The sequence below is a fragment of the Melopsittacus undulatus genome, chromosome 9 (assembly GCF_012275295.1).
Source record: "Melopsittacus undulatus isolate bMelUnd1 chromosome 9, bMelUnd1.mat.Z, whole genome shotgun sequence".
NCBI lineage: Eukaryota > Metazoa > Chordata > Aves > Psittaciformes > Psittaculidae > Melopsittacus > Melopsittacus undulatus.
The window spans coordinates 23,274,598-23,301,997 of record NC_047535.1 but is presented as its reverse complement, the minus strand read 5'-3'; the positions used below and the strand labels follow the sequence as shown (position 1 = coordinate 23,301,997).

Genomic DNA, 27,400 nt, shown 5'->3' with positions numbered 1-27,400 from the left:
GTCTTACTTGGAAATTTCTACAAGCAAAATGGAGTTTTATAAGTTCAGTTTTTATTTTCTGCAAAGTAAAATTAATGTAAACATTCATAATTCGTATTTACTCCATCCATTAAATCTTTGTGTACCATGGCACTGATCTTACGGCAGTCGCAACTTGAAAGTCAGGTTGCTTGCCCACGACAGAGGTTTCTAAACCAATAAATACATTTGAAAGCGAAAACAGTTCACAATATAAAAGCACAGGATCTGAAACCAAATGCTGTAGTACACAGGAGCTGCTCTTTAGAACTGTGTAAATAGAACAACTGTCACTAGAACACGCTTTATGAAAATAAAATGCCTTGTTAATATCTGCGGTTACCTAAAGTTAGGTAAATCATGCCAAATAGCACAAAATACACTAGCTGGAAAATGTGGGCCCATCTCATTCTTCGGCATAGCTGTGTAGAAATCAAGAGGGATTATCTGCTCCTTTCTTAAGCTTTTTTCTTTTTTCTTCTAGTGTTTGTCGAAATACTTTTCTCAAGGTGTTATAAACATATGGTCCATTTTCAGAATCGAAGCTTGTCTGATAAAAGGGAGAAATTGAAGTTCAGTTGTTAAATTGATGTCATACAGCAAAATGCAAAGGTGATGACCTACATAAAGTTTTAAGATTTATCAAAGGAAACCTGTGTTTCATGGTGAAGTACTTAATGCTGAGTATTTTCAATGTTACGCTGACTGGACAGTAAAACAAACTCATAGAAGGAGAAACGTCACTTGTTTCAACAGGGAACATGTCTGTAGATTACAAGAGATTAGGAAGCAGGATGATGAACGTTCTGTTCATATAACTTTGCCTGCTGAATTGGAGAAGCAAGCAGCTCTGAGCTAAGCAATGGCAAGTGTAAGCTGGCACTGCTATTAAATGATCCCAAAAGCAGAAGTTATTTATGCACAACCTATACTGAGGACCCAAAACATGACTGAACCACAGTGTAATTCAGAATATGATTTTAATCTGATGGAAAGGCTCCAAGTGGTACAGAATCGACAGAAGCCTTTGGTAAGCTACTCCCAGTGACTAATTATTCTTACGCCTTAAAAAATTATCTTTTCCTTAATCTGAAGAAGCCCATGAATTGGCAGTGATCCAAACCCATATAAATGAGACCAAAGGATTAAGGCTGTAGAGACAGAATTTAATGCTGCTGAGAATATTTCATACCCTTTCTGTAGGCTGGTTATTATTACATGTAAACTCTGAGAGAGTGAAGCAGGTGGACACTACGTGTGAAGGAACTGCTGTGACTTTGCTCACAGAGGCCTGCTCTGTTAATGCACCCTCCATGCTTTAAAACAAATAAATAAAGATGGTTACTTGCCTTAGTGAAAGCTTTAATAGCACGAGCAAGTAAGGCCTCCTCCACATTGGCTGGTAGCATTTGCAAGTTCACCACACAGTGTAAAATACAAAGGATAGTTTGACACTGTTCCTGGTGGGCAAAAGGAACAGCAGCTCATTAGAAGAAATATTTACATGAAGAACATTTAATTTTCAGGTTTTGTTAAGTGCTGCTTAAATATCAGACTGTGCCTTCATGTATTGAATCTTTAAGGTGCAGGAGTTAGCGAGGGACTTTTCAACAGCCTAAAAAAACCCTCTACATTATTATTTCAGTCATGGTGGAAGAAACTCTTGTCTTGCAAGAGATGCATGTTTGTTGCACAGACAGCTCTGGAAAGTTCTAGGAGGTTGGAGGTGCATGTGGAGACTGATTTTTAAAGGTCCTCTATAAAACAGTGGCATTCTTGAGAAACTGGCATGGGAAAAGTGAGATTTGATCTTCTCAGCCCCAGATGTTATGCATGTTTAAGGCTCTTTCCGCAAACCACTGAAGGAAGCTTGCAGGAAGACACCTGGGCAGTACTAGCAAAGGGAGTGAAGTTATCTCTGGGGTGCTAGTTCCATCCCTTTTCCAAGAGAAATAAATCACACTCCAGGGACTTCACTTGGTGACAATTACATTAAAACTTGACAGATTTCTGGGAGGAGTAGCTAAATATGCACCCGTACATACCAGGGGCTGACTGCCTGGAGACCAGATTGGCAGAAAAGAACCTGGTGTCCCAGTGCATGCAAAGTTGAACATGAGCCAGAAATGGGCCCTTGTGGTAAGGGCAGCTTAAAAGCATCATGGGCTGCATTAAACAGAGAGTTGCCAGCTGGTTCCAGCTCTGAGCTCTTTGGTACGAGAAGAATATTGACACACGAGAACAGGTCCAGTGAAGGGCCACAAAGATAATTCAGGGACTGAAGCATCTCACATACAAGCAACCTGCTGCAGTTGACTCTGTTTGGAGAAAGGCAGTTGGACTAGAAGACATCCAGAGGTTCCTGCCAACTATTCTGGGATTCCAAAACAATTTATAAAAGATACTGTAAGATAAAACAATATTTTAAAATATAAATCCCTCTAATTATTAATCATTTCTATTCATTTATAACGTGTCAGGCAGTAATTTTTCATTTCATACAAATAGAAAATTAAGACTTTGACAGAGTGGAGGAATGCTTCAGGAAGAAACATGGTGGGTTTAGATGAACTCGATTATTCTGAACGTCATGTCACGAAGATGGTGACTGCACAAAGAGTTCTGACCACCTGTTTATTGGAATCTGTATTCCTGCATATCTGTAGGGTGTTAAGAAGGGCGCTATTTTCTTCATAAATACTTCAAAAACAGAGAATTAGGAAATGGAATTATGTGAGAAGAATAGAGGGGAGTTGTTTCATGGGAAGGTGTTTCGTTTTTTTTATATACATCACATCTAACCCTTTGGGGAAAGCACAGTTTAACAGCTGGGACCAGAAGTACCTGTTTTTCAGAAAGATTTCAGAATACAGATGGACAGTTGTGATTTATATTGAAGAATTTGGCCTGGCTTCTGATTCCTCAAATTGGCAAATTTTACATATTCCTTGTCCCAGGTCTTCCAAAGCTAATGGATTAAGATGCTTGCACAGCAAATATGACAGTCATGAAGCACAGCTTTCAGATGGGATATTAACAAAAGCCATCCATCGAGTTACAGTGAGGTTTCTCATCTTTGCCTGTGGATCTCTCTCTGCAGAATGTGCAGGGCAATATGCTGAAGGTGAGCTTCTACTCAGCAGTGTTCACAGATAGTATTTGATATTTTTCCTATCATATTAATCATCATAGTACCGATTAAAACTTACAGTCTTCAATACCACAATAATCTTCATTCTTATTTTGAACAAGACTGAAGTCAAATGCAATCCCCATGTCTGAAGGCCATTAAATGCATTTAACATGCTTTAAAACAAAATGTACTTGGCAGTTAAAGCATTAATTGAAAGATCTACCTTTCTCAGTAAGTAAAGTGCCTCTTGTGACTCTGTGCATTTTTGTGCCAGCATGTCAACATCATCTTTGGATATAACAGGTTCTTTCAGCTGCTCTATCCAGGACCACATCAAGCTACAGAGGATAAAAGGATCTCTCTCGGTACAGATTTTATCCCAAGCTCCATCTCGAGCATTCAATTCTTTCTTCAAAACAAAACAAAACAAAACTGAAAATGCATCATCTCTTTCCTTTGGGCAACATTCCCCTTGGCTGCTTATATTCTAACAAAAAAAACCCCACAACTTAAGAGCTGCAAAAAATATCTAATTTTTTACAACGCATCAGTATTTACCAACAGTAACACAAGTGATCCCTTAATACAGAAGGATGACATACAGTGCAGCTCAGAACCTCCCCATCATCTACTAGAATACATAAACCAGGTTGGATTCCAACTTCAAACATTGCCAGGAGGAGCTGGCTTTGAGGATAAGCATTGAAGTTTCTACTAAATTCTTTTACACACAGAATCCTGTGATGAGTTCTGAGAAAGCACTGATTAAAACCAACACAGCTCTACATGAAAATCTGTAGTACTCTTATGCTACCAGCAGCCAAGTTACAACTGCAAGTAACTGCATGAGTTATCATTAGTCACTAAAAAGAATGAACACAACCAGAAGCAATGTTCTAATCTGCTAGAGACCAAAACTGTAGGTGTATTTTCCTTGCTTTTGAAAGAAGTGGCCTGTAATTGACACATGCATTCACTGAACCACAGTATAAACTGGTGTCCCAGAGTGCCATTTCAAAGCTCATGGTGGAACTTTTGCCACCTAGGAATTAACCTAGGTAAAATATGCAGAGCACATAACATTGAAACAAGTTAATAATTACCTGCCACATTTCTACCTTCTGCTTCACTTCATCCTCTTCCAGAAATTCATTTACATCTGCAAGTGCTTTTGCTGCCAAAACTCTTCGGGCTTCCAAACTTAATTCTGACTGTATAACAATGTGTGGAATTGCCTCTGACACATCTTTGCTCCCTTGGCTTTCACATCCAATGGAAAAGTTCCCTTTAGAAGAAGAAGAAGAATCCGAGTCCTCAGAGACACAGACTCTTCTGCTATACATATTAGTCTTGTGGTCTTTTCTATTATCAGTCTCATTGATAAAATTATGCCTTGGTGTTCCAGGTTCCCTGGTGTTGTGGACAGATGATAGACCTGAAGAGAAGGTTCTGCTGCGTGGCATTTCTTTGGTAGAGTTCCTTCTGTGATGAAGTGAGAATCCATCTTTTCGTCCATCCAGATTGAATTTACCTTGACTCCAGAACATGCATGTATTATGCACTAATGCTCCTTCGTGTAAATCAAACTGTGGCTTTTGGTCATCTGTGGCAGAACATTCCTCACCACTGTTCTGGTTAAGTTTATTGCACAGTAATATCTGAGCAGGTACTGTCCAGGCAGTTTCTCCTTGTTCTAGAAGAAACTCAGTTCTCCTTAAATCTGACTCACTATAGCTTAGACGCCTTTTCAGATGAGTAAGAGGCTGGAGGCCTTCAACATTCCTTCTTTTCCAAAGAGGATCACAGTCATGTCCCAGAGAGAAAAGAGAATCCTGAGTCTCAAAAATGGACGAGTTGGTGTGGGAGTTGGATGTATCACTGTCCTGCCTCGCAAGCTCTCTGTGCAGCTCTGTGGACACTAACTGAGAAACAGTCTGTTCAATTTCAGCTGAGAGATCTGGTAGATCTAACAGTTCTGCCTCTATCACTTGTCTGTTTTCAGCCAAGTCTAGCAACAACTTGCAAACTAGATGAATAAGTTTTGGCACATGTTTGAGATGCCTACTCTCATAACCATGGAGCAGATGCCTCTGACGGGTCAGGTACTGGGACAGGGTCACTGTGTGTGCCTTGGGATCACAGCATGCAAATACATTTCTCAGAGGAACCAAAAACTGAGTGAATTCTCTGATGCATAGCAACTGCCCTCTTGTCTGAATAGAATTAGGCCTTTTTGCTCTGACAAAAAGAATGGCTTGATCAGCACTCATTCTTGTTGCAAAAACTAAGTAGCAAGCTATTAGAACACCTGGAAAACATAAACACAAGCGTTAGTTGAAGAACTGTCAGACTAAAGCAAATACTTAGTGGAACTATAGGATAAAGAATAATATAGATGAAGATATAGGCTTTATGCCCTCTCTCATGTGATGCTCTTACTGAACTATAGTTGCATTTGTTGGGTCACAAGATAGCAAACCCATTCTCACATTCAGTGAGAGATAGTTTCTCACCACAGCATCTCTGGGAGTTCCATCATCTGTGAACACAGGAGCAATGGTGGTTTCTATGGGCATCTATATGTGCATTTCAAAGACATGGGCAAAACGGTCTTGAAAGAAGTAACAGATTTTAGCTGCTCCACCAAATCTGCCTCATCTAAAAGTGAGTGGCAGGTTTGTAACCATGTAATAAATACTGGACAATGAAACTATTGGTGAAATGAAAGTACAGGTGAATTTTTCCCATTAAAAAAAAAAAGCTGTCCCATGTGAATAGAACAGGGAATTATTATACAGATTCAAAAACTCTCTAACATTACAGGTCCTGTTTTTAATATAATAAAGTTGATCTCCTGTAGCCATTCAGATAATTTTCAGAAATGTGTTTAAGCATTTTTAACCATTTTATAGATGTATATCTTGCAATGATACAGAATCAAAACAAACTATTAATCATTTCTAACCAGAGAAAAAGAATTCTGTGGATTTTGCAGGAGAGCACATACCTGTTCGACCAAGTCCTGCATGACAGTGAACAGCCACCCTCCCTTCCTGCAAGGCGAAAGCCATGACTTTTACCATATCGAGTATAGTAGTGAGAGATGCCACTCCATAGTCCTTCCATCCAAAATTATAAAAATAAACTAAAATAAAAAGAGAGTTATTTTCTGCCGTCCCCAGTGTGAAGTTTTCAGTACTATACACAGCAGAGAGATGACTAATAAATGAGAGCACTAAAACTGCATAATGGATCTTAGAGTCTAACTACATGTTCTTTGCAAGACACCATTTTCCCACTGCACTGTACGCTTGCTATTGAAATTTAAATACATAAAGCTAGCAAAGATTTGTCAAACTAAAGTTCAGCAAGAATGTAAAAGGTGTAATAAAATGCAGTGATTCATACCACAATTACTGAGCTATATATAGAGAGAGGGTAATTTTTTTCAATTTAGAAATAAAAGCACTTTTTCAGTCAAAAGCTGCTTCCTACAGAGAGGCACTTCTCCTCATCTCATCATAACATGAAAATACAAAAATACTGTCACTGCAAATGTCCTCCAATGAAAAAAAACTTTTATAGTCTAGATAAGAAAACAGGAATTGTAGCAGAATTTGAAATGTCATTAATGGTGTTCACATTAATTGTGAACTCAGAAGAAAAAGACAGATTTAACCAGCTCTAGTCCTGTCTTTATTCTAAACACCAGAACACAAACCCTATGTCTCACTCTATATCGATGACCTTCAACAATGTGTTATTCACTCTCAATTATATTTGCCAATTTTCATGTTTATATCCCATTTTGTGTAACATTTCTTACATAGCTGCTTTTAACACACAAGAATTCAAGTACAAACACCTGTAAGTGCCAAAATCAATAATTAATGAGGAAGAGCAGCAGGAGTGGACTCACTTCCAGCCTCCATAAAAGCTTCAGGAAGGTAGGTGAAGCCGCTCTCTTGTTCTAGTGGATTCCCACAGCTCGCATGCTCCCCAGGACGCTGAAGGTTAATTATGGTTTTAATGCCCCATCTTGAGGAAAGAATAGATGAGTCAAGGTATTATATGCAGCCAAAATCTCATTATCCCTTATTTTCTGAAACACGCATTTATTCTTAGTGGAGAATAAATCTTTACCCGTCTATCATTAAAATGAAAGGATCTTTATCAACAATCCAAATCTATGTTGAAAGAGAAGATGGATCAGGAATTACACTAGTAATACTTATAGTAAGTAATAATTAAATTTGTTACCTTTCAAACTGTTCAATAATTTTGTACTTTTCCATTAATTCTGTTGAGGGTCGAGCCATAGCCAGTATGTTATCTGTAATCCTGAAAAATCAGAAAAGTAGATAATAATGCTGTTATTAATAATTCCCTGGATATGAATCTATCAAAGTAAGAATACTCTGTGATGATCAAAACCAACAGAAATATCTTGCTGATTAACCAGAACTTATTTTTCAGTAAATTCTACTATCATATAGTGTAAGTGATAAATCCTGTTAAGCTGGTACACATAAGACAATCAAAAGACAATTACTGGAACTGTTTAAATGCCAGGCCAATAAACACGGTAAAAAATTCAGATCCGTTTGGCCTTTTAAGGCCTGTATGTGCTGAACAGCACTCGCTGTTGCAAAAAAAAATCACTAAGAATGTAGAGACACATTTCACCTGACTGTTACTGCACATAAGCACATTTCAGAACACGCCTTTCATCTTTAATAAATGCCTTTAGTTCTAAATTCTATTATAAACACATTTTAATTCATTTGCATTTTAAACTTCAGGAAGGACTGTCTATAATCCAGAGCAGGTTCTTTGTAATTCTTGCATATAACTATTTATTCTTTTGGATCTGAACTAAACTTAGTGTATGTCGACAGAAATCTTTCATCATCTTTACTGGGTTACGTACAATGGTCATTATGGTTTACTGTTAAGTTCTAATTCTGAACCAAGCTATCGTTATATCTTAGCAGCAGCTGATTTAAAAAGAAATCATTACTTTCTTTCAAATTCTCTCTTTTAATAAATACAATTGATGCAATTACATTTTAGTGAGAGCAGACGCTGCTTATTACCAAGAAGAGTAGAGCCCTTTAATGGCTTGCTCCTGGTCACTCCATCGAGCTGGGTTTTCATACTTGCAGGCACGGCCACCACATGCCATCGAGCACTGCATGTGGCCAGGAATGACGTGGCGAAGGTGCTCCCCTACTTTAGTGTATTTTGCTGTCGGACGCCTCGAACTTCCTGGAACACAGGGAAAAACAGACTTAATAAGAAAGTTGAGAAATGCATCTCCACCTTAAAAGTGTCAGTTCAACCTTAACGGTACAACTTCATCAATATAAAGTTACAAAACCCATAAATACATGGAATATAGATCTAAGACTCATTTTTCAACACAGACTTCAAGGAAGCATTCTGAGGGGAAAAAATTGCTTGCATTATTTCAGAAGTTGTCATTTCTCACAGTAACTTTAGTTTTTCTGACAGATTTAGAGGTGTGCAATACCCTTCACAACAGAAAAACATGTCACTGTCCTCTTCCACCTGAAATCAAAAATACTTAAATACTCAGTCATACACTTGACATGGGGGTTGGAACTGGATGATCCTAATGTCCTTTCCAACCCTAATCATATTATGATTCTATGTGTGAACATGTGCTTCTGGTTCTTTATAACTCAGCTGTCACAGAGAAAAGCATGTATTAATTCTTGAGTAAGGAATGAGTGAACAGGAAAAATAATTAAACCTGAGTATTTTATGCATTTCTATAAAATACAGTTAACAGAAGTATATTCATTTAATACCAAGAAAATGCCCAGAACTGCCAACAGTCTTAACAAAAAGTACTTTACTTTTTTTCTCAGGAAAAGTTGCATCCAGCTCCTCGGGGCTCAGAGATGACACCGCCACCATAACCCGGTGAGTCGATGATGAGAGGACCTCAACAGCTGAGCTCCGCCGCCTCTGGATGATGCGAAGCAGGGGATCGGAGGAGGAATGCCTCCGACCCTGGAAAAAGTTGCTAAAAATACTGACTGCCGAACGTCTCCGGGGTGAGCCCTGCATGACTGACCAGCCCCAGCTACCAGCTGGCTGCTGAGGGTTCCCCGATAGGAAACCCAACTTGCTCAGTGCTGAAGTTGCGTAGAGCTGTGCATCCTTCTGTGTGCTCCAGCAGCTCATCAGCATGGGCTGAGCTATCTCCATAGTAACTAACAGCGAAGGAGCTGCTGCCAGCCATCCTTGGGGCTGCTCCAGTCTATAGGAACGGAGCCTCTTTGGGACAAACTGTTCCACTGCTCGATGAAAATAGTTGCATTTCAAGTAGATAATTTTGCAAATGGATTGGGAACAACCAAAACATTTTCCATAAACAATGTGGGTATTCAGTTCATTGTCAATAACATGCATTCAGAACTCACTAAGGCATAAAATACAGAATTCAAAAGAACAATCAAAATGTAGCTGGAGACTCAGCTTCCTGAGAAATCTGTATGTAAGCACATTATACTCCCCCACCTTTTGGTTAGACATTCCACAACCACCTCTCCTCCCCCACTTAGTTGCTCCAAAATGCATCATTAGCTCTGTAATGATTGGGATTAGTGTGTTCCTACTGAAATGGTTCAGTACATGACGAATTGTAGACTGTTCACTCTGCACCATTCATATCTTCTAACAAAACACAATGTGTTATTCAAAACAAAAGACTTATTTTTTTTTTCAGGGCACAGCTGTTTTATTAAGCAAAGCTGTTAGCCCTGCAGACTGAGATAAAGCAGATGATGGGGGGGAGGAGATGGATCTGTTGAGTGCTTTAGGCTTTTGAAGGTAGATATTAGGTGGCAAATTGCCTCTCACTTCTCTTTAAGTGTGCTAAGAAGGAGAATGAGCTGGCCAGAAAGACTGCAGCACTCTCAAAAGCACATTTTCTTGCCACTGTGTGGAGAAGAGACTGCTGCAACAATTCTAAACTTTGTCATCCCATTGTCTGTGCATTTGACTGTAGGTTAAAGATGGGGAAATCAAGAAAACCCACCATAACTTTGTTCAATAAGCAGCTGCATTTTCCTGAAGACACATTCAACCTGTGTTTCTTTTTGTACTACAAAACCAGTAGCTCTTATAGATGAGTGTGCATAAGAGAAAGCTCTCTTCCAGTAAAAATTCACCAGGCAAAAATCTACTATTTCTTCTAGGTACTGAACAGCAATTGAGTGACTAAACTGTGAGTACTGCACCTCAGTCCTTAAGGAAATGTGGCAAGGTTTGTTGCAGGCACCAGGCCTGAAACATCAGTAGTGATGTCATGTGAGGAAAGGAAAATGTTAACACTGACTCTGTTAGCTGTTGTCTCAAAACTCTGACTATTGTAATTCAGCAATAAAGCTAGTATAAAGAGATGAGGAAAGAGTTAAATATACTTTTATCTTGGGGGTTGGGTGGAAGAGGAGATGAAAAAGGCTATTTCAGGTGCTATGCATATCCAAGAAACATGGAGGATCTTTTCCAATTAATTATATTGCTTTCTTATATGTAATTCTTTTTCTCTACCCAGAAATTCTTCTTCAGTGTATATCAAAAGACAGTGGAGCCAGAAATAAACAATATAAAATACTGCATGTCATTATTTTCCTCCTGAATGCAGCAGGATTTGACCCAAAACAGTAAGAAATAATTACATCCTGTAAGAGTGGAAATACTTTATTAGGAAGGGGAGTTTTGCTAAAGGTGTGTTTGTTTTTTCCGAGAGCTGGGCCATTTCTGAGCACAAAAATTACAGTTTCTTCAATCAAGAGATCTGACAACAGGAATGTTACAGAAAAGCTTGACATGTTAACACATCATGGTAATGATACAGTAATGCAATTTGGTTTTGTATATAAATATTTTATGTTTATAATTGGGGATAGTATTTCTGGGGTTTATAATTTTCAATGGAAAATAGTTTGGGGTTTTGCAGAGGTTTGGTTTGGGGTTTTTTGTGGTTTTGGGGTGGTTCCCCCCACCTCTGAATTTCTTGAAGCATTTTTTTCTTGCCATATCAGAGAAAAATTATTACCTGAACTCATATTTGCAAGATAAAAACTGCTCTCTAGCAATGAAGAATATGGTAGTTCATTTTGCAGCAGAACTCCTGCAGCCATTGCAGTACCTGTTGAAACAGTAATAACATTCACTGAAAATCTGTAACAGAAGCTCAAAAATGCACAATAAAGCTAAAAAACAAACCTGGCACCTGGTTATGAAGTTGTCCAAGAACTGGGCAGTCTGACAGGGCCTGTACTGCCTTTTTGGTGCAGTCATCTTGAAATTCAACAGCCTCACTCTCTGTCCTAGCAATTAGAAGTTTAGTTGAATGTGCATTTCAAGCTCTATAGAGTATGACTGATGATGTGCTTTGTAAATGCGTGTTTTAGACGGACAAGAATCCCTCAACTCATTTAATGTAAAGCCATGTTGATTTTATCACATTCTTAAAAGTAAAAACACGACCAGAGATCCTGACTTGAAATCTTGTAATGGGCAGTTTCAGCAAAATCAACAGTATCATAACGTCAGCACCGCTTCTACATCGCGCCATTTATAGTTCTAGTTGGTACTTGCCAAACAGACTGTCCACAGGCTTTATGCCTTCTCTGCTCTCTTCCCTTCTTTGTTTTTAGTCTGTTGACATGTTTGAAGTCACATATATGACAATTCTCTTGTAACAATAAACCTGAACACAGCCATCTGTTTAAGCAGCAAACTCTGTTTTTTTCCCTTGTTTTAGTATAATTTTTAATACAAGTCCAGCTGGGGGAGATCAGCGTCCAGGAGCCTCACCACAGAGCGACAAGAGCCACTGAGGAGGGAGCCTCAAGTCCTCGACAGGACTTGCAAAGAGCTCAGCTACCGCGAGGAGGTGACTCACCAGGGGCGGAGACAGGAGGAGTGGCACCAACTGTGAGTGGTTAAAAACCTACCCAGGGAGCACGGCGACCGGGAACGGGGCAAACAGAGCGGGTTGAGGCAGTTTGTGCGGGCAGGCGAGCGGGCTGGTGAGCACTCGCCGTATGACCAGGGTCCGGTCTGGGAGCGCTGCCCCGGCCGCCCCAGTGGTGGCCAGCGTAGGCGCCCAGACAGAGCCAGTAAGAGGGGAGGCTGCGGTGCAGAGCTTGGAATGTAGAGAGTGCCTGCACTGGTCTTGTGAGGGAAAGGTGCAGAATGAGCAGGGCTGAGCTCGCTGCTCCCTGATGGAGGTTCTCCTGCAGCAGGTGGCTGAGCTATGGGATGCTGTCAGTAAGCTGCAAGATGTCAGGGAAGCTGAGAGGAAGCAGGACTGCTTGCTCCAGGACCAAACAGCACAGGGGCCTCAAGATTCCCCTCTAACTCATGGAGGAAAGAAGGAGGCTGTTGATCAGGGAAGCTGGGAATTAGTAACAAAAAAAAAAAAAACAACCAAAGGAGGAAGAGAGCAATTAAAAGCAAGGGGCTTCCTCCTAAATCTGCTGTACTCACCCAGAACCGTTTGCTGTCCTGCAGGGGGCTGATGAGGAAATGCACTTGCATCAGAAACAGTCGGCTGGTGCACTGGTACAGAAGATCTCTACTGGTGCCACCAGGAAAAAGCAGCGGGTTGTAGTAGTAGGGGACTCTGCCTTGAAAGGGACAGAAGCGCTCATCTGTCGGCCTGACCCGGTCACAAGGGAGGTGTGTTGCCTAAATGGGGCACGGATCGGGGATGTTGTGGAGAGGCTGCCTGCTCTAGTAAGCCCCACGGACTATTACCTGCTTCTAGTGATACATGTGGGTGCTAGGGATATAGATAGTAGTAGCCTGAGGAGTATAAAGAAGGACTACAGAGCTCTGGGAGAGGTGGTCAGGGGTTCTGGAGCTCAGATAGTCTTTTTGACAATTCTCCAAGACAGAGGGGAGGACCTTCCAAAGGCTAGGAGGATTGGACAGGTTAGTAAATGGTTAAAAGGGTGGTGTCATAGTCAAGGGTTTGGGTGTCTTGGACATGGGGCCCACATTTGTAGGCCAGGCCTACTGGGGGCTGGTGGAACTGCTCTGATAAAGAAAGGGAAGAGTGGCTTTGCTGGGAGGCTTGCCAGACTTGTCAAGGATGCTTTAAACTAGATGTGTTGGGGGAGGAGGGCATCATTCCATCCCAATACACCCAGTCAGTTGTCAGCACCTATAATAAATACTCTGAGCAATGTAGTGATATTCTAGCCGCTCCAGCCACTGAGCCGGCTTAATTTGGAGCTCGGCTCAGATGCCTCTATACAAATGCCCGTAGCATGGGGAATAAACAAGAGGAATTAGAGATGTGGGCACATCTACGGGGCTATGATATAATAGGCATCACGGAAACATGGTGGGATGGCTCCTTTGACTGGAGTGTTGGAATGGAAGGTTATAGACTTTTTTAGAAAAGACAGGCCCGGTAGGAGGGGAGGGGGAGTTGCCCTTTATGTTAGGGATAGGCTGGAGAGTATGGAACTCTGTCTGGGGACAGGTGATCAGTTAACAGAAAGTTTGTGGGTCAGGGTTAAGGGGAAATCGGTGATAGGACACATTACTGTGGGGATATGTTACAGACCGCCTGATCAAGAGGAACCTGTGGATGAAGAACTCTACAGACAGACAGGCACAGCCTCACACTCGCAGGCCCTTGTTCTCATGGGGGACTTCAACCACCCTGACATCTGTTGGGGCGACAGTACGGCCCGGCACAAGCAATCCAGGAGGTTTCTCGATTGTGTGGAAGGCAACTTCCTTCTGCAAGCAATAAAGGAGCCGACGAGGAGAGGTGCCCTGCTTGACCTCGTGTTCACCAACAGGGAAGGGCTCATTGGAAATGTGACTCTCCAGGGAAGTCTTGGATGCAGTGATCACGAGATGGTCAAATTCAAGGTCCTCAGGACAGTGAGAAGAGCGTGCAGTAAGCTCACTGCCCTGGACTTCAAGAGAGCAGACTTTGGCCTCTTCAGAAACCTGCTTAGCAAGGTTCCATGGGATATAGCCTTAGAGGGCAAGGGGGCCCAAGACTCTTGGTTAACATTCAATGATCACCTGCTACAAGCTCAGGAGTGTTGCATCCCGACTAGAAGGAAGTGCAGCAGGAGGGCCAGGAGACCTCCTTGGATGGATAAGGAGCTGCTGAGAAAAATTCACAGGAAAAAAGAGACTTATAAAAGGTGGAAGCAAGGACAGGTGGCCTGGGATGAATACAGGGATGTTGTCCGGGTAGTTAGGGACCAAGTTAGGAAAGCTAAGGCCCAATTGGAGCTAAACTTGGCAAGGGATGTTAAAGATAATAGGAAGGGATTTTATAGGTATGTAGCGGCTAAAAAACAGACTAAGGACAATGTAGGCCCCCTCTGGAAGCTTTCAGGAGAACTGTCTACACAGGACTTGGAGAAGGCTGAGGTTCTGAATGGCTTCTTTGCCTCGGTCTTCACTGGCAAAGGCTCTGACCGCAGCACCCAAGTCTTGGAAGGTGGATGCAGGGACTGTGAAAACCTAGACCTTGGGCCCACTGTAGGAGAGGATGTGGTTCGAGACAATCTTAAGAACCTGAACGTACACAAGTCCATGGGACCTGATGAAATCCATCCGCGGGTCCTGAAGGAGCTGGCGAATGAAGTTGCAAAGCCACTGGCCATCATATTTGAAAAATCATGGCAGTCAGGTGAAGTTCCTGACGACTGGAAAAAGGGAAATATAAGCCCCATTTTCAAGAAGGGGAAAATGGATGACCCAGGGAATTACAGACCAGTCAGTCTCACCTCTGTGCCTGACAAAATCTGGGAGCAGATTCTCTTGGAAGGCATGCTAGGGCACATGAAAAAGAGAAAGGTGCTTGGTGACAGCAGCATGGTTTTACTAGGGGGAAATCCTGCCTGACCAATTGGGTGGCCTTCTATGACGGGGCTACAAAAGTGATGGACAGGAGTGGAGCAGTTGACGTCATCTACCTGGACTTGTGCAAAGCGTTCGACACTGTCCCACATGACATCCTTGTCTCTAAATTGGAGTGTCATCAATTTGATAGGTGGAGCACTCGGTGGATAAAGAACTGGCTGGATGGTCACACTCAAAGAGTTGTGGTCAACGGTTCAATGTCCGGCTGGAGACCAGTAACGAGTGGTGTCCCTCAGGGATCGGTGTTGGGACCGGTCTTGTTTAATATCTTTGTCGCTGACATGGACAATGGAATTGAGTGTGCCCTCAGCAAGTTTGCCGATGACACCAAGCTGTGTGGTTCTGTTGATACGCTAGAGGGAAGGAATGCCATTCAGAGGGACCTTGACATGCTTGTGAGATGGGCTGATGCCAACCTCATGAAGTTTAACCATGCCAAGTGCAAGGTCCTACATCTGGGTTGGAGCAATCCCAGGCACAGCTACAGGTTGGGCAAAAAGGAAATTCATGGTAGTCCTGCGGAGAAGGACTTGGGGGTGTTAGTCAATGAGAAAATGAACATGAGCCAGCTTCAGTGTGCACTCACAGCCCAGAAAGCTGCATCAAAAGAAGTGTGACCAGCAGGTCAAAGGAGGTGATCCTGCCCCTCTACTCTGCTCTTGTGAGACCTCACTTGGAGTACTGGGTGCAGTTCTGGTGTCCTCAACATAAAAAGGACATGGTACTGTTAGAACAAGTCCAGAGGAGGCCACGAGGATGATCAGGGGACTGGAGCACCTCCCATATGAAGACAGGCTGAGAAAGTTGGGTCTGTTCAGCCTGGAGAAGAGAAGGCTGCGTGGAGACCTCATAGCAGCCTTCCAGTATCTGAAGGGGGCCTACAGGGATGCTGGGGAGGGACTATTCATTAGGGACTGTAGTGATAGGACAAGGGGTAATGGGTTGAAACTTAAACAGCAGAGGTTTAGACTGGATATAAGGAAGAAATTCTTTACTGTTAGGGTGGTGAGGTACTGGAATGGGTTGCCCAGGGGGGTTGTGAATGCTCCATCCCTGACAGTGTTCAAGACCAGGTTGGATGAAGCCTTGGGTGATATGGTTTAGTGTGAGGTGTCCCTGCCCATGGCAGGGGGGTTGGAACTAGATGATCTTGAGGTCCTTTCCAATCCTAACTATTCTATGATTCTATGATTCTATGATTCTGAAGACCTTCTATCTGACAAAAAAAAAAACATAAGGGAAAGCTGTAAATGTGAACATATCAGCCACTCTGATGTTTGAATTAAACATCTACATGGCTTTTGAGTGGATACTGTTACCCAGTGTAAGATTACCATTCTGCTTCATTACCTCTATAGAAAAATTGCTGCACGTATAACAAAACCTCATTTTTTTATACCAAACTAAGTACATCTTTGCTCTATGTGCAACTATAGAAATTTTACTAACTAGACAAAACTTAGGCCCCAAATTCTGCGAAACCAATATAAGGACTCAGCAGCATAGTGTTTTAAAAGACAGGTTTGCTAAAAGAATAAATAGCACGTGGGGATGAGGTGGTGTAACAGTCTCAAGTGTGGTGTTAACATTTATTGTCCACCTTTTATCTGTAATTCTGCATAGATGTTTTTTAAGTAAATATTTAAACAGATTCAAATAGAATCTCATTCATGCAGATATTACATTATTTATCACATACTTGATATGTGATAGAATCAACTGTTCATCCAACAGTGCTAGTGGACTTTATTCCAGACAGTCATGTAGTATAGCTCTGTCCTTGTCATGATGCTTAAAGGTGGAACAGAATGCACATACGCATTAATAAATCTTTAATACTGCTATACCAGTTGCCTCAAAACCATAAGAATTGCATGTGTCTGTAAAAGACAAAGGCCCTTTGAAACTTCAGTGATCCTCAGAAATTAATTTCTAATGTAAACATATTAATAGGACTGTGAATTAAAATTAATCTTATTAAAGTTTAAAGAATATCTGGAGCATTTTCTACTCAGCTACTTTGAGCATCCCACTCTGCACTTTTAAAAGTCTATCCTCTAATAAAGAGGCAGGAATGCTTGCATATAATTGCATTCTATTTGGAGAAGTTCCAGAACCTCTGTACTTTTCCCAGGAGACTTTGAAATCAGCAAAGGCTGGCTTTCATGATCAGAGAGAACTTTGTGGCTAAAGAAATTATTTTATTCCCCAAAATAATTTTTAAGATTAATAAGAGTTGAATTAACTAAAATTGTGAGTTCCTACTTCTCAGAAGGTTCTCCTAAAACTCTTAATAGCTTCTAATAGCTTGATCAGATTACATAAAGCATTTTATTTTTTTATTTTTTTTAAGCAGAAATCAGGCTGTCAGGGACCCTTAACTGAAAAGGGAAGAGATGGAGATTAATGCAGAAGATAATATACCTACAGTGTTACAGAATACTAGCAAGATTGTTTTAAATGGCAGAGGCAAACACTGTGTATATTTGCAGTGCAGCAAATAAGAGCTCCCTTGGTTTTATTTCAGAAGGTACACCAAAACCCTATTTCCTGTGCTGTATAGCCAGGCAGTTCCAACTGACTTCAGTATTTTGTCCTCGTGCCTGTCAGTTTGCTGTATTATTTCCTGACAAGTGTTTTAAATTGCACAGTATAATCCATGTGAGCAATTCACTTGTATTTATTTCTGAAACAGAAAAGTGGAGCAAGATTATGACAAATTACTTCACGGAATTCTACTGCTCTCCCTCAAACAGATGTAAAATGTAATTTGGGACAGGAACTACTATCTCAGTGTTGATCTTACTAGAGAGGGGTACTACATTCCTGCACAGATAGAGTGTTAATAGTAAAAACAGTGCTTAAGTAAAAGAATTGACGCTCCTGATTCTTCTATGTAGCAGGTACTCTTAGTTCCTAAAAGGTCCTCTTCAGCAGTTTGCTTGTCACATGAACACTCGAAAGGTGCTGGAGAAAAAAACAAGCTCAAAGTGTTATTCCAGGTCACGGTCCTCATCATCTGAGGAATGTGCTTGTGGCAATCATGGTACCACCTTAATCGGATCCGCTCAGTATCTGGGACATGCATTTCTATTGCCATGACAGCAAAGAAGCTGCTGTTTCAGTCCCCATTCAAGACATAGAATGGTGTCTCAGGTAATGTTCCATCTCTTTATGGTTTATCACAGGAAGCAGTATCATTAAATGTGCAGGAACAACACAGCTAATGAAATCAAGACAAGGGGAAAATAATGTCTGTGCTGTTGGCTGTCTGAAGCAACCAGCAGCATCACACTGCCCAAAGAAACAAGGATCTCTAGAAATCATGGTACACCATCAGATGTCAAGGACTAAGGGGAATATTTCAGAAAATCCCCTCCAGGTGTGAATTTTATACTTGGTTTGATGTCTATATGCATTTTTGAGGTGGGGGGGGGGGGTCTGATTTTGAGCAGATCAATTCCTATCGGAAAGGATGTAACATTTTTTGTTTCCTGTTCATTGCACCATTGATTCACTTGTTGCCTTTGGTAACATGATAGCTATCAAGCCCTGCTCACTGTTTCATACATGTAGAGAGGGGGCTTTCTTGCAGAGGAAGTAGTATAGGCACCCTGTGCTTCCATTTTTTTTAAGGAGTGAAGCAGCATCTTGTCCACACTCATTTCCTCTGAAATAAAAGCACTCTCTCTGTGAAGTTACAGGATGAGTAGTTAAGTGTCATGCAGCAAGGACAAATGAGATCCACAATGAAGGAGGTTCTGGACCTTTCTGGTGATCAGGCTGACAAAGAAGGAGCACACTGGAGGCTTATCATGCTGGTTCACGTGACCAGGCTGCAGTGTGGACGCATCAAACGAGCAGTGGGGCTACACACTTAGCAACTTTCTTAGGTGTCATTGCCTTGTAACAAGGAAGATTTCCTTCTAGTATTTCAGGATCTGGAAATCAGTGGCTTCCAGTCACAGGGCTGAATTTTTGCTTCAGAACAAAGTGAGAGAAAAGAACAATGTCCAATGTTTTAGCAGCCAGAAAACAATCATACAGCCAAAAAGTGATGAGACAAGAAGATGCTGGTCTCACTCTACCTTAGCAGTTAAGAAGCTTATTTAAAAGATGCAATTACTATCTTTTACTTCAGAACATGTTTTCAGGGCAGAGTGAAAAGTTTGTGTTCCAGACTGGAAAAATTCCAGTTGGGGCAGTTCTGCTGCTGGCACAAACAGTAATCCCATTGTAAAGCTACCCACTGGATTTCTGTGGAATTCTCTACTAATAGTGATGTCTCATTTCTCCAGACCCATGTGTGTTTGGTAAGTAAGAATATGACAGCTGACCACACATTTCAAAAGATGACATTTATGTATGAACGTGGAAAAATCTTGGTCAAGATTTCAATTTTAAAACATTAGTGTAGAATAAAAGCTATTTTATACCTCATATATTCATACACTATAAGCAAATGCTGATGCTTGTCACTCTCACATGAAATTTGGAGGTTTTTATTAACATTTTCTTGCCTTCTAAAGTGAATTTTCCTCTCCCCATTGCAGTGACATATAAGGAACTATCCCATAGTGCAATTTTTAAAGGCATATGGTTGACTACAGACTCAGGTAGGGGCCATGTCAGCTTTGTACCTAAGCACTCGGGTAATACCTCTAACATTTACTCTGTGGCCTGATTCTGCAGGTACTTATCCTCCTGAGCAGCTTTGCTTTTGTGAGCAGTCCCACAGAAGTCAAAACATCAGATCACATGGGATAAAGTTTCACGGCCAAAATGCAAAGTTCTTAAACTGCACGAGTAAGATGTTTTAGAGAGGTAACTAAAGTTAACTTAGACAACTAAGACTAAGCAAAAATATGATAGTGTAAGGGGGACTGGGTATGTTAACGAAGTGACCCAGAGCTACTACATTATAACCTGGTCTCTAAATTTAGGCTTTAAATCTGGTGTTTTGAGATTGGCAGATCATGAAAGTTTTAACAGAAAAATCTTACAAATCTGCTGAGACATAATCACTTCTACAGGAAGCACTGGCAGAGGAAACTGTATTTTAAATTACTACAGGCTGATTTTAACATTGCTGGGAATAACAAAGAATTTATTTCTAAAGTGCTGTAAAAATCATAGGTAACTGTTTTGTGTTAAAACAGCCTCAAGGAGTGTTGTTTTTATGTATATATCAGTAAGTAGGATCGTGAGGAGTAGGTATTTCAGAAATACTTAAGCTACAGTTAACAGAACTCTTGAAGGCAGTTTTAGCATCCAGTATTTAGTAGGTACACAGCTCAATTCCCTCAGCTTATTTGAAATGTGAACTATTTACTACTCAAGATATGGGACAGAGAAGTCAAGGTAATAATTTAACCAATTTTTCTTATACTTCAGTTATATGTGAATTGCACAGTAAAACAATACTGCAGCTCTCGTAAAACTGATTTCACTGGGACCACAACCAGAACTGATATGTTATTTCTGTACGTGTTTTTCCCCCTTTGGGAAAAAAATATTCCCCATCTGTTTCAGTAAAAGGTGAATGTCATTTAATCATTAAGTTTGATATTTACAAAGGACTGTAGCTGCTTTCATGCACAAAAGAGACAAAAGAATATAATTCATTAGATGATGTAGGTGTTGGTCTGATGATTCAGTATTTGCTAATCATAGTTTTTTTGACATAAATGGCAAGAAACTACAAGCTAAACTGAGGGACATGTCTACGGCTGACTTGATTCGTATTATCTTAAGTCACACCAGCTTTCTGTGGTAGTGTGAACTCAGTAGTTAACAGAAGTTATTTAAACTACCTTGAACAGGCTGGCAGTCAGTAATTACTATTAAGAACCATAAAGGAGATGGTGTAAAATGAATACATTCACTGTTCCACAAACAGAACTGGTGATTCAGGTATTCTTGATCATGAATATCATGTTTACTAAGAGACCATCAGACTTGTAAGACCAGCTACATACAGAAGAATGAAATATTGTCAGTAACACATTTAAATAGCATTCAGAATTGGAAAAGTTTAAAAATTACCTCATTAGAGGAATTATTCTTTAATCTCATATTCAAAGCCATAGTAAGTTTATGAATAGTTTCAATAATTTCATTGTAATGCCTTACCTGTTGCCCTGCAAAAAGAGTAAGTGATTGTTGATCCCTTCATTGTTGCAGTATCAACCACAGGAAATATTCTGTAGGGAATTCACATTTTACAGAAGAGAAGCAAATGATGCTGCCACAGTATTTCCTGTAGTTAATTGGATTCCTGATGGTAATCTGGGAGGAGCCAGTAACTATCTTTTCTTCACTTAAGACTATATGAGGACTGCCTTATGGCCTGTGCAGATAATCATCCCATAAACTGCTTTCTGTGTCTGCCTAGATTTTAAAGGGATTGAGGCAAACAGGCCACACCAACCTGATGTTTTAATAACTGAATTTTCCATCTTTTTCTGTTCACCTAATTTTCCTATAATCAACTACAAGCAAATATATGTATGTGTGTGTCTGCATGCATCAGACAGCTATGCAAGTAGCTACAGAGGTAATTTTGTGAATTAAATTAATCACAGTGAAACTGATGCATTAAGTTTGAAATAGGATGAAAAGAAAATCAGACAAACTGTTTCGGTGTTATCTGTTGCTTCACTCTGAACAAAGCTTTTTTCAGCTTCACCAAATGAAGCATAGAAGTGTTTACATTGAGATATAAATTACTGTGTTAAAAGTAATAGCTCAAAACCATAACAAAAAACAGTTCATCTGAATGTAAAAGATATAATCTACTAAAAAAAAAACACAAAGACTCTGTTGATTTAACTAAGTACTAGATGAAATAATAAAACAAGCTAAATAAGTTACAATATCTTACTTTATTTTACTAAATCAATTCCAACTACTAATTATTACCTGACAAAAAAAAAATTGCTTCCCTGCACGTCTTATTAAAACTTCCGAGCATTATTACGCACATTTCACTGCTCATCATTGTAAATGTTTCATGATTAATTAGAAACAAAATATTTGTGCAAGCTTCTGTGGATAGGGCATGTGTACTGTTTAAGCAAGCAAGGTAACCAAGCTATAGGAGACAACTCAAAGCTGATGCCACAACCTCATTCATTCCAAAAGAGTCATCTCAGCTAAACACCTGCCTTAATTCTGGCTAACAGAGAGATGGGACATGTAACAAGACTAAATTGCTGTGTTAATTTTCAGACATAATTTTCTAGCCAGGCTTTCGCTAATAAAAACAGGATGAAGAATCCTACTACTTTCAGATAGAAAAAATAATTCATGGAGCAAAGAGAGAAATTAACAAAGTAGCCCTTAAAATTCCACATCTCGTTTTTACTGATACTGGAACATAAAAAAAAAATAAAAATCGCATGCATGAACTAAACTGCATCCAGTCATTTTAGTAACCATTTTTAGTACATTTTTATGTAAATGTACAGACATTTATGAAAAAAAAAGCCCCAAAATAGGGCTTCCAAAGACTTGTATGCTACTTTAGAATGCACAGTAAGGTACCTTAGGCACTTAAAACCCCAAACAGACTGTGAAGCCTGAAATCCTGCACTGCACATCTTTCGTATGTGGGTAAAAGTTTCAGTTCCACAGGTGCTAAGTGCCCACAGGTGGAACTGGAAGGTTCAAAACCTCCAAAACACTGATCCTGGCAGTGGGTCCCTGTGTGACAAGAGGCCCAGGAGAATGCAAGAAGTGTTGACTTCATGGGAATTACAGACCTTTGGTAGAAACCTGTAATAGCATCATGGAAAATGCAGGGCAGAGCTAGTCCAACATCCTGCTCAAGGCGGGGCACACTTCCAGGCTAGATCAAGCGCTGACAGATTCCCTGTCTGAAGGTCCTTGCACAAGTAACACTCCCTGTTAGCAGCACTGCTTCTTGGCATCATTAGGCATGGTTTGTAGTCATGAGAAGCGGCTCTATCAATTGAGTCTAAGAATTCTGAGTAAAGGGACACACGTTTTTCAAGTGTCAGCACACAAAACCCGTGTTAAACAAATGGAGCATCTGGTAAAGTGTTCTGTGGCAGGAAATGGAGGAAGTTAGCATTTTTTTCACTTTACTAAAGAACAAAAAGCAGCTTCGGGTAACTAACATATTAATTAAAATCTTAATATGAGCATACTATTTTGGGGAAAGCTCTAAATGCTCACATTTAAGGAGCAGTAACTGATATACTGTTTATTTTCATATGGATAATATAATAACACTATTCACCTATTTGACTCCAGAGGGGGTTAATTCCTGGATGGTTTAGATCCCAGTGCTTTGCTGTATCAAACTGTAGGTGTTAAGGGCTGGGTTGCCCCTTAGGTCTGTTCCTGCATGTGTACTCATTGGAACTAATGGCAGTTTATCCAGCTAAAGGACTGTTTTTCTCTAGAGGTCTGCAAAGTTTAGCTAGTTCCAGGAACTGGTGCCAAACATGTCTGTTAGAACAGGCTATGTCATCATATTTTTGCCAAGACAAGGCTTCATGCTAACTGAGGATGACTATTAGGTTGAAATAATTTGCCATTTCCAAGGAGAGAATGCACAGAGTAGGTGGGATGCTAGTGACTAAATCATATTTTTTATCTCCCTAGGCTCAGCATTTTCTTATTTAAATCAAATTAAGAAACCCAGGTCCTCTGGTAAATTCTATAGAATGATAATTGCCATTTAAAGCTACTATCAAGCTTTTTAGCTAAGTAAAACAGGATCACTATTAGGCTTCTGGCAGCTTATTTCTCTCGCACTGCACGGGCTGCCTCATGGCTACTTTACAGTGGTCTTAGCAAATCCACCTGTTCTGTCACCTTAGGTACTGATTTATCAGATTAGGTGGGTAGAAAACTCTAAAATCTCTCATCAGGAGCTGGATGCAATTATTTGACCATTGCTAAGATAGCACTGTCTTCATTGGCACACAGACAATCAAAATATCAAATTATCCTAAATCTTAATTTTTACTAAAACCTAATATACTCAGAAGTTCATTTTAATTTAGAAAAACTATGTATTTAGATTCCTAGCTGGCTTTGGACATTCCCAGCTTCATATTTTGCTTTTGCTCTTCTCACACTTTGGATAATAAAAATCAATTCATGTTGCTTTATTTTCAGCTTTAGTTTTGTGTAACTCTAAAACTTTAGGAAATGCTCTCAAAGACTTTCTACAAGTTTTGCTTTTAGATTTTTTTATATACATATATTTATGTCCCTTCAGCACAATGCAGTACCACTGTAAATCAATCAAAAAAGCAGGGTCAAAACCGGCTTTTCAGTAGGCTTTGACTCTACAGGCAGTGTTACAGTTTTGAGAAAAATACACATTTAGCTGCTTAATGAGATCCCAGAGCAGCAGCCCCCCTGTGATCTCCGTCTTCTTTCATCTGTACTTCCATCAGTCTCCCTTTTCCTGTTTGTTCCACTATTAGCCAAAATTGACAACAAATGCTAAAATGGAAATGTAATGAAGTGGTAAGTATAGGCAACATAACATAGCAGTGTGAAGATTTACATTTAAAAGACAGTTCTAAAACTGAAGAATTGTATCAACTATTACTTACAGGGCATTCAATGGCCTTTTAGTGCAAAAGGTGACTCCAAGCCTATGAGAACAGTCTAGAATCTCTTCTTAGCCACAGGCTTTAAAATTAAAGAAAAATTGCAACTTAAACTAGATGTAGATGTAACAATGAAAAGAGTGCTACAGCAACCCCATCTAGCTCTGCTTTGTGGGACAGCTCTTTTTCTACATACATGCCACACTGGTACCCACGAGGCTGCAAAGCCCTCATCCAGTAATAGTCTACTTGCATACATAGCTCCCTCTTTAAAATAGCAGCTGTTGGAAACTAGAAATTAGGAAGAAATCCTTCTTTCATAAATCTTATAACTTCTCAAGAACCACCATGTATTAAACCAGTTTGTGATGACCTTTGCAAAAAGTATGTGTGATTTCTATGAAACACTGCAGTGGGAATGCAGAACAGCGGCTGAGTTCATGCACAACAAAACAGAACTGCAAAAATGGCAAACTAGCTACATGAACTAAGGAAATTTTAAGAAAATCAGGTAGCTCTAAGGCAGCCAATCCATTTAGGCATTTTATCATGTGCTTTCTGCTGAGGAACAACACGGTCAAGCTCTTTAACACAGGAACTGCTTGAGCGAAGAACCAAAGAGGTCAAAGAAATTTTACTGTGTGGTCAGAGATCAAGAGTTGCAGGTGGCTGTCCCTCATGTTCCTGACAGAAGACTAAGGCCAGGAAAAAATCCAGAGTGGAGAGAAACCCGAGGAAATGGGTATGGTTTTACATGTTTTTATCATTTTCAGCAATAACAAACTACCCAAGATCAGAAGTAAAAATTGTTATGAATTTCTGTATTTTCTTGAAAAAAAAAAAAAAAACCAACAAAGGCAAGGTTAGGAGTAATTTGTTTTTTGTTGTATTTTGCTCAAGCAGTTCTGGAGCCTGACCCTTGTTTCACAAAAAGACACAGAGAATTAATGCCTGGGAATTGTGTCTGCACAAAGAGCAGAGAACGGCTCTGTTGTTACAGATGGCACAGGATCACAGACCCACAGAGTTCTCTTTGAAGACGTATGTCTTTAGTTCTGAATGATACACTAGCAGGAAGGGAAATTAATGTAAGCCAAACTATACTTTTCTTTAAATGTGGGAATTTATTGCCAGCAACTGGGAATAGAATGCAAACTAGTAGTCAGAAATACAAGCACTCTCACACCTTATCTGAGCACTTGTAATCCATTTTTATGTATTATGTGTAGCATATTCCTTCCCAGCAACTAGCGTCCTCCATGCCAGATTTCACAATTTTACTCACAACTCCTCTCACTTGTCATTTTACTACTACTGCAAAAAAACCCCACCTCATAATGGTATCACTGGATGTGCGATGAAGTAAAACGTTTACTCACATACGTGAAAGAAACACTGTCCAGATCGGTTTATGCTGCCACCCAAGAAATCACAGTGAGAGGATTACATTGCTAATTATACCTCTGAGGTGCTATTCTTACAGCATCGGGCTATGAAGACTGTCTCACTCGTGTATTTTGTATTTCATCTTTCTTGCCTTACACATGTAGCTCCATGTATGTTTCATATAAACTTACTGCTGAACATAAGAAATGGAAAAATGCTTTTAAGCAATACATAATTGCAAATACTTTACATTTATTTTATGTTCTTTTGGGATTAATTACTCCAGGGGTGTGGTGCTCAGTTTCAGAGGTGCGGTGCTCAGTTTCAGAGGTGCAGACCTCCTGAAAACGTGGATCTAAGCAAAGCAAAGAGAGGGAGCTAGGCAAAGGGAAAACGCGTAAAGATGAGATTGCCAGTGTACTTGGTAACGCCTTTTTGTTAGTCTGTTGAAGAGGATGGTAACAGGCTGGTGGCATAAGCAGCAACAGATTCATCTAAAAATTACTACCCAGTGTTTGGATGAAGCACGTGCCATATGCCCACCTGCCCTTTCAGCTCCAAAGGCGACCTACCAAGCTGCATTTAACGATGGTGAGGGGTACGTAAAACACGAAGCACGCCTGCGAAAGGGGAGGACTCCTCCTCCCGGCTGTCCCGCAGGGAGGCCGCGCTAGCCTCACTCCCGGCCATCACCTCCTCCGCCGCAGTGAAGGTGTGATGTACCAGACAGGAGGGGCTGCGTTACCTCACGGTCCTGCTCTGGAACCTGCTTGGTGCCGGGGCAGAGCCGCTCCCACCCTCCGGAACCCAGAGAGCGCGGGGGCAGGAGTCTCTATGGTGGTCTTAACCGAGGGCCTCCGCCCCGCGGGTCGCCGAGGCAGCAGTCAGGGACTGCCGCAGCACTCGCGGCCGCCAGCTAACGGGATGCGGTTTAAGTCTGTTCTGTCCGTGCTGTTCTCGCTTACCGCGGGCAGGAGGGGAATAGGCAGTCCCAGGGAGCCGCTTGACCTACGCCTGGGGTTGAGGAAGCGTCCGGGTGCCGGGGGTTGACATGGCCGCTACCCACGAAGGGGCCGCACTGCCATGGCAACGGGGGCGGGCCCCGGGGGAACGGTGGGAGCTGAGCGGGCCGGGACCGGGGGACGCGCGGGGCGGTGCTCCTGCAGTCGGTGCTCCCCGCCGCGGGCAGGGCCTCGGGGACGGCGTCGGACCCACCTGGCTGCCGCCGCGTCGGGCCGCTGCTCTGACGCCCGGCATGGGGAGAGGCGGTGCTGGGGCGGGCGCATGCGCCGCTATGCGGAGCGACCCGCGGAGTCCGCTGGCCCAG

At 41.1% G+C, this 27,400-nt stretch overlaps 1 protein-coding gene across 3 annotated transcripts; it reads right to left on the bottom strand.

Moving 5' to 3' along the window:
• Positions 1-29: 29 nt before the first annotated feature.
• PTPDC1 (protein tyrosine phosphatase domain containing 1) lies at positions 30-27,328 on the bottom strand. 3 transcript variants are annotated; one of them, XM_031049274.2, is made up of 10 exons: positions 27,289-27,328; positions 11,244-11,336; positions 8,248-8,419; positions 7,412-7,492; positions 7,071-7,189; positions 6,159-6,296; positions 4,255-5,459; positions 3,375-3,560; positions 1,368-1,478; positions 30-568 (listed from the first exon to the last, which is right to left on the bottom strand). In XM_031049274.2, the coding sequence occupies exons 2-10, from the start codon at positions 11,326-11,328 to the stop codon at positions 452-454; spliced, it is 2,214 nt and encodes a 737-aa protein (XP_030905134.2). In that variant the 5' UTR covers positions 11,329-11,336; positions 27,289-27,328; the 3' UTR covers positions 30-451. The 3 variants fall into 3 exon arrangements, with proteins under 3 accessions (XP_030905134.2, XP_005149419.2, XP_005149418.2); XM_005149362.4 differs by having other exon boundaries at positions 27,039-27,320; XM_005149361.4 differs by lacking the exons at positions 11,244-11,336; positions 27,289-27,328 and adding an exon at positions 9,034-9,257.
• Positions 27,329-27,400: the final 72 nt, after the last annotated feature.

Bases quoted from the DNA above. Each gene is read 5' to 3' on its own strand.
- PTPDC1 (XM_005149361.4), bottom strand. From the start codon at position 9,247: ATGCAGGGCTCACCCCGGAGACGTTCGGCAGTCAGTATTTTTAGCAAC. The intron at 6,297-7,070 runs GTGAGTCCACTC...TTTTTATTTTAG, and splicing joins AGCTTTTATGGAGGCTGGAA to TTTATTTTTATAATTTTGGA. The intron at 1,479-3,374 runs GTAGATCTTTCA...TTTGCCCACCAG, and splicing joins CACTTTACTTACTGAGAAAG to GAACAGTGTCAAACTATCCT.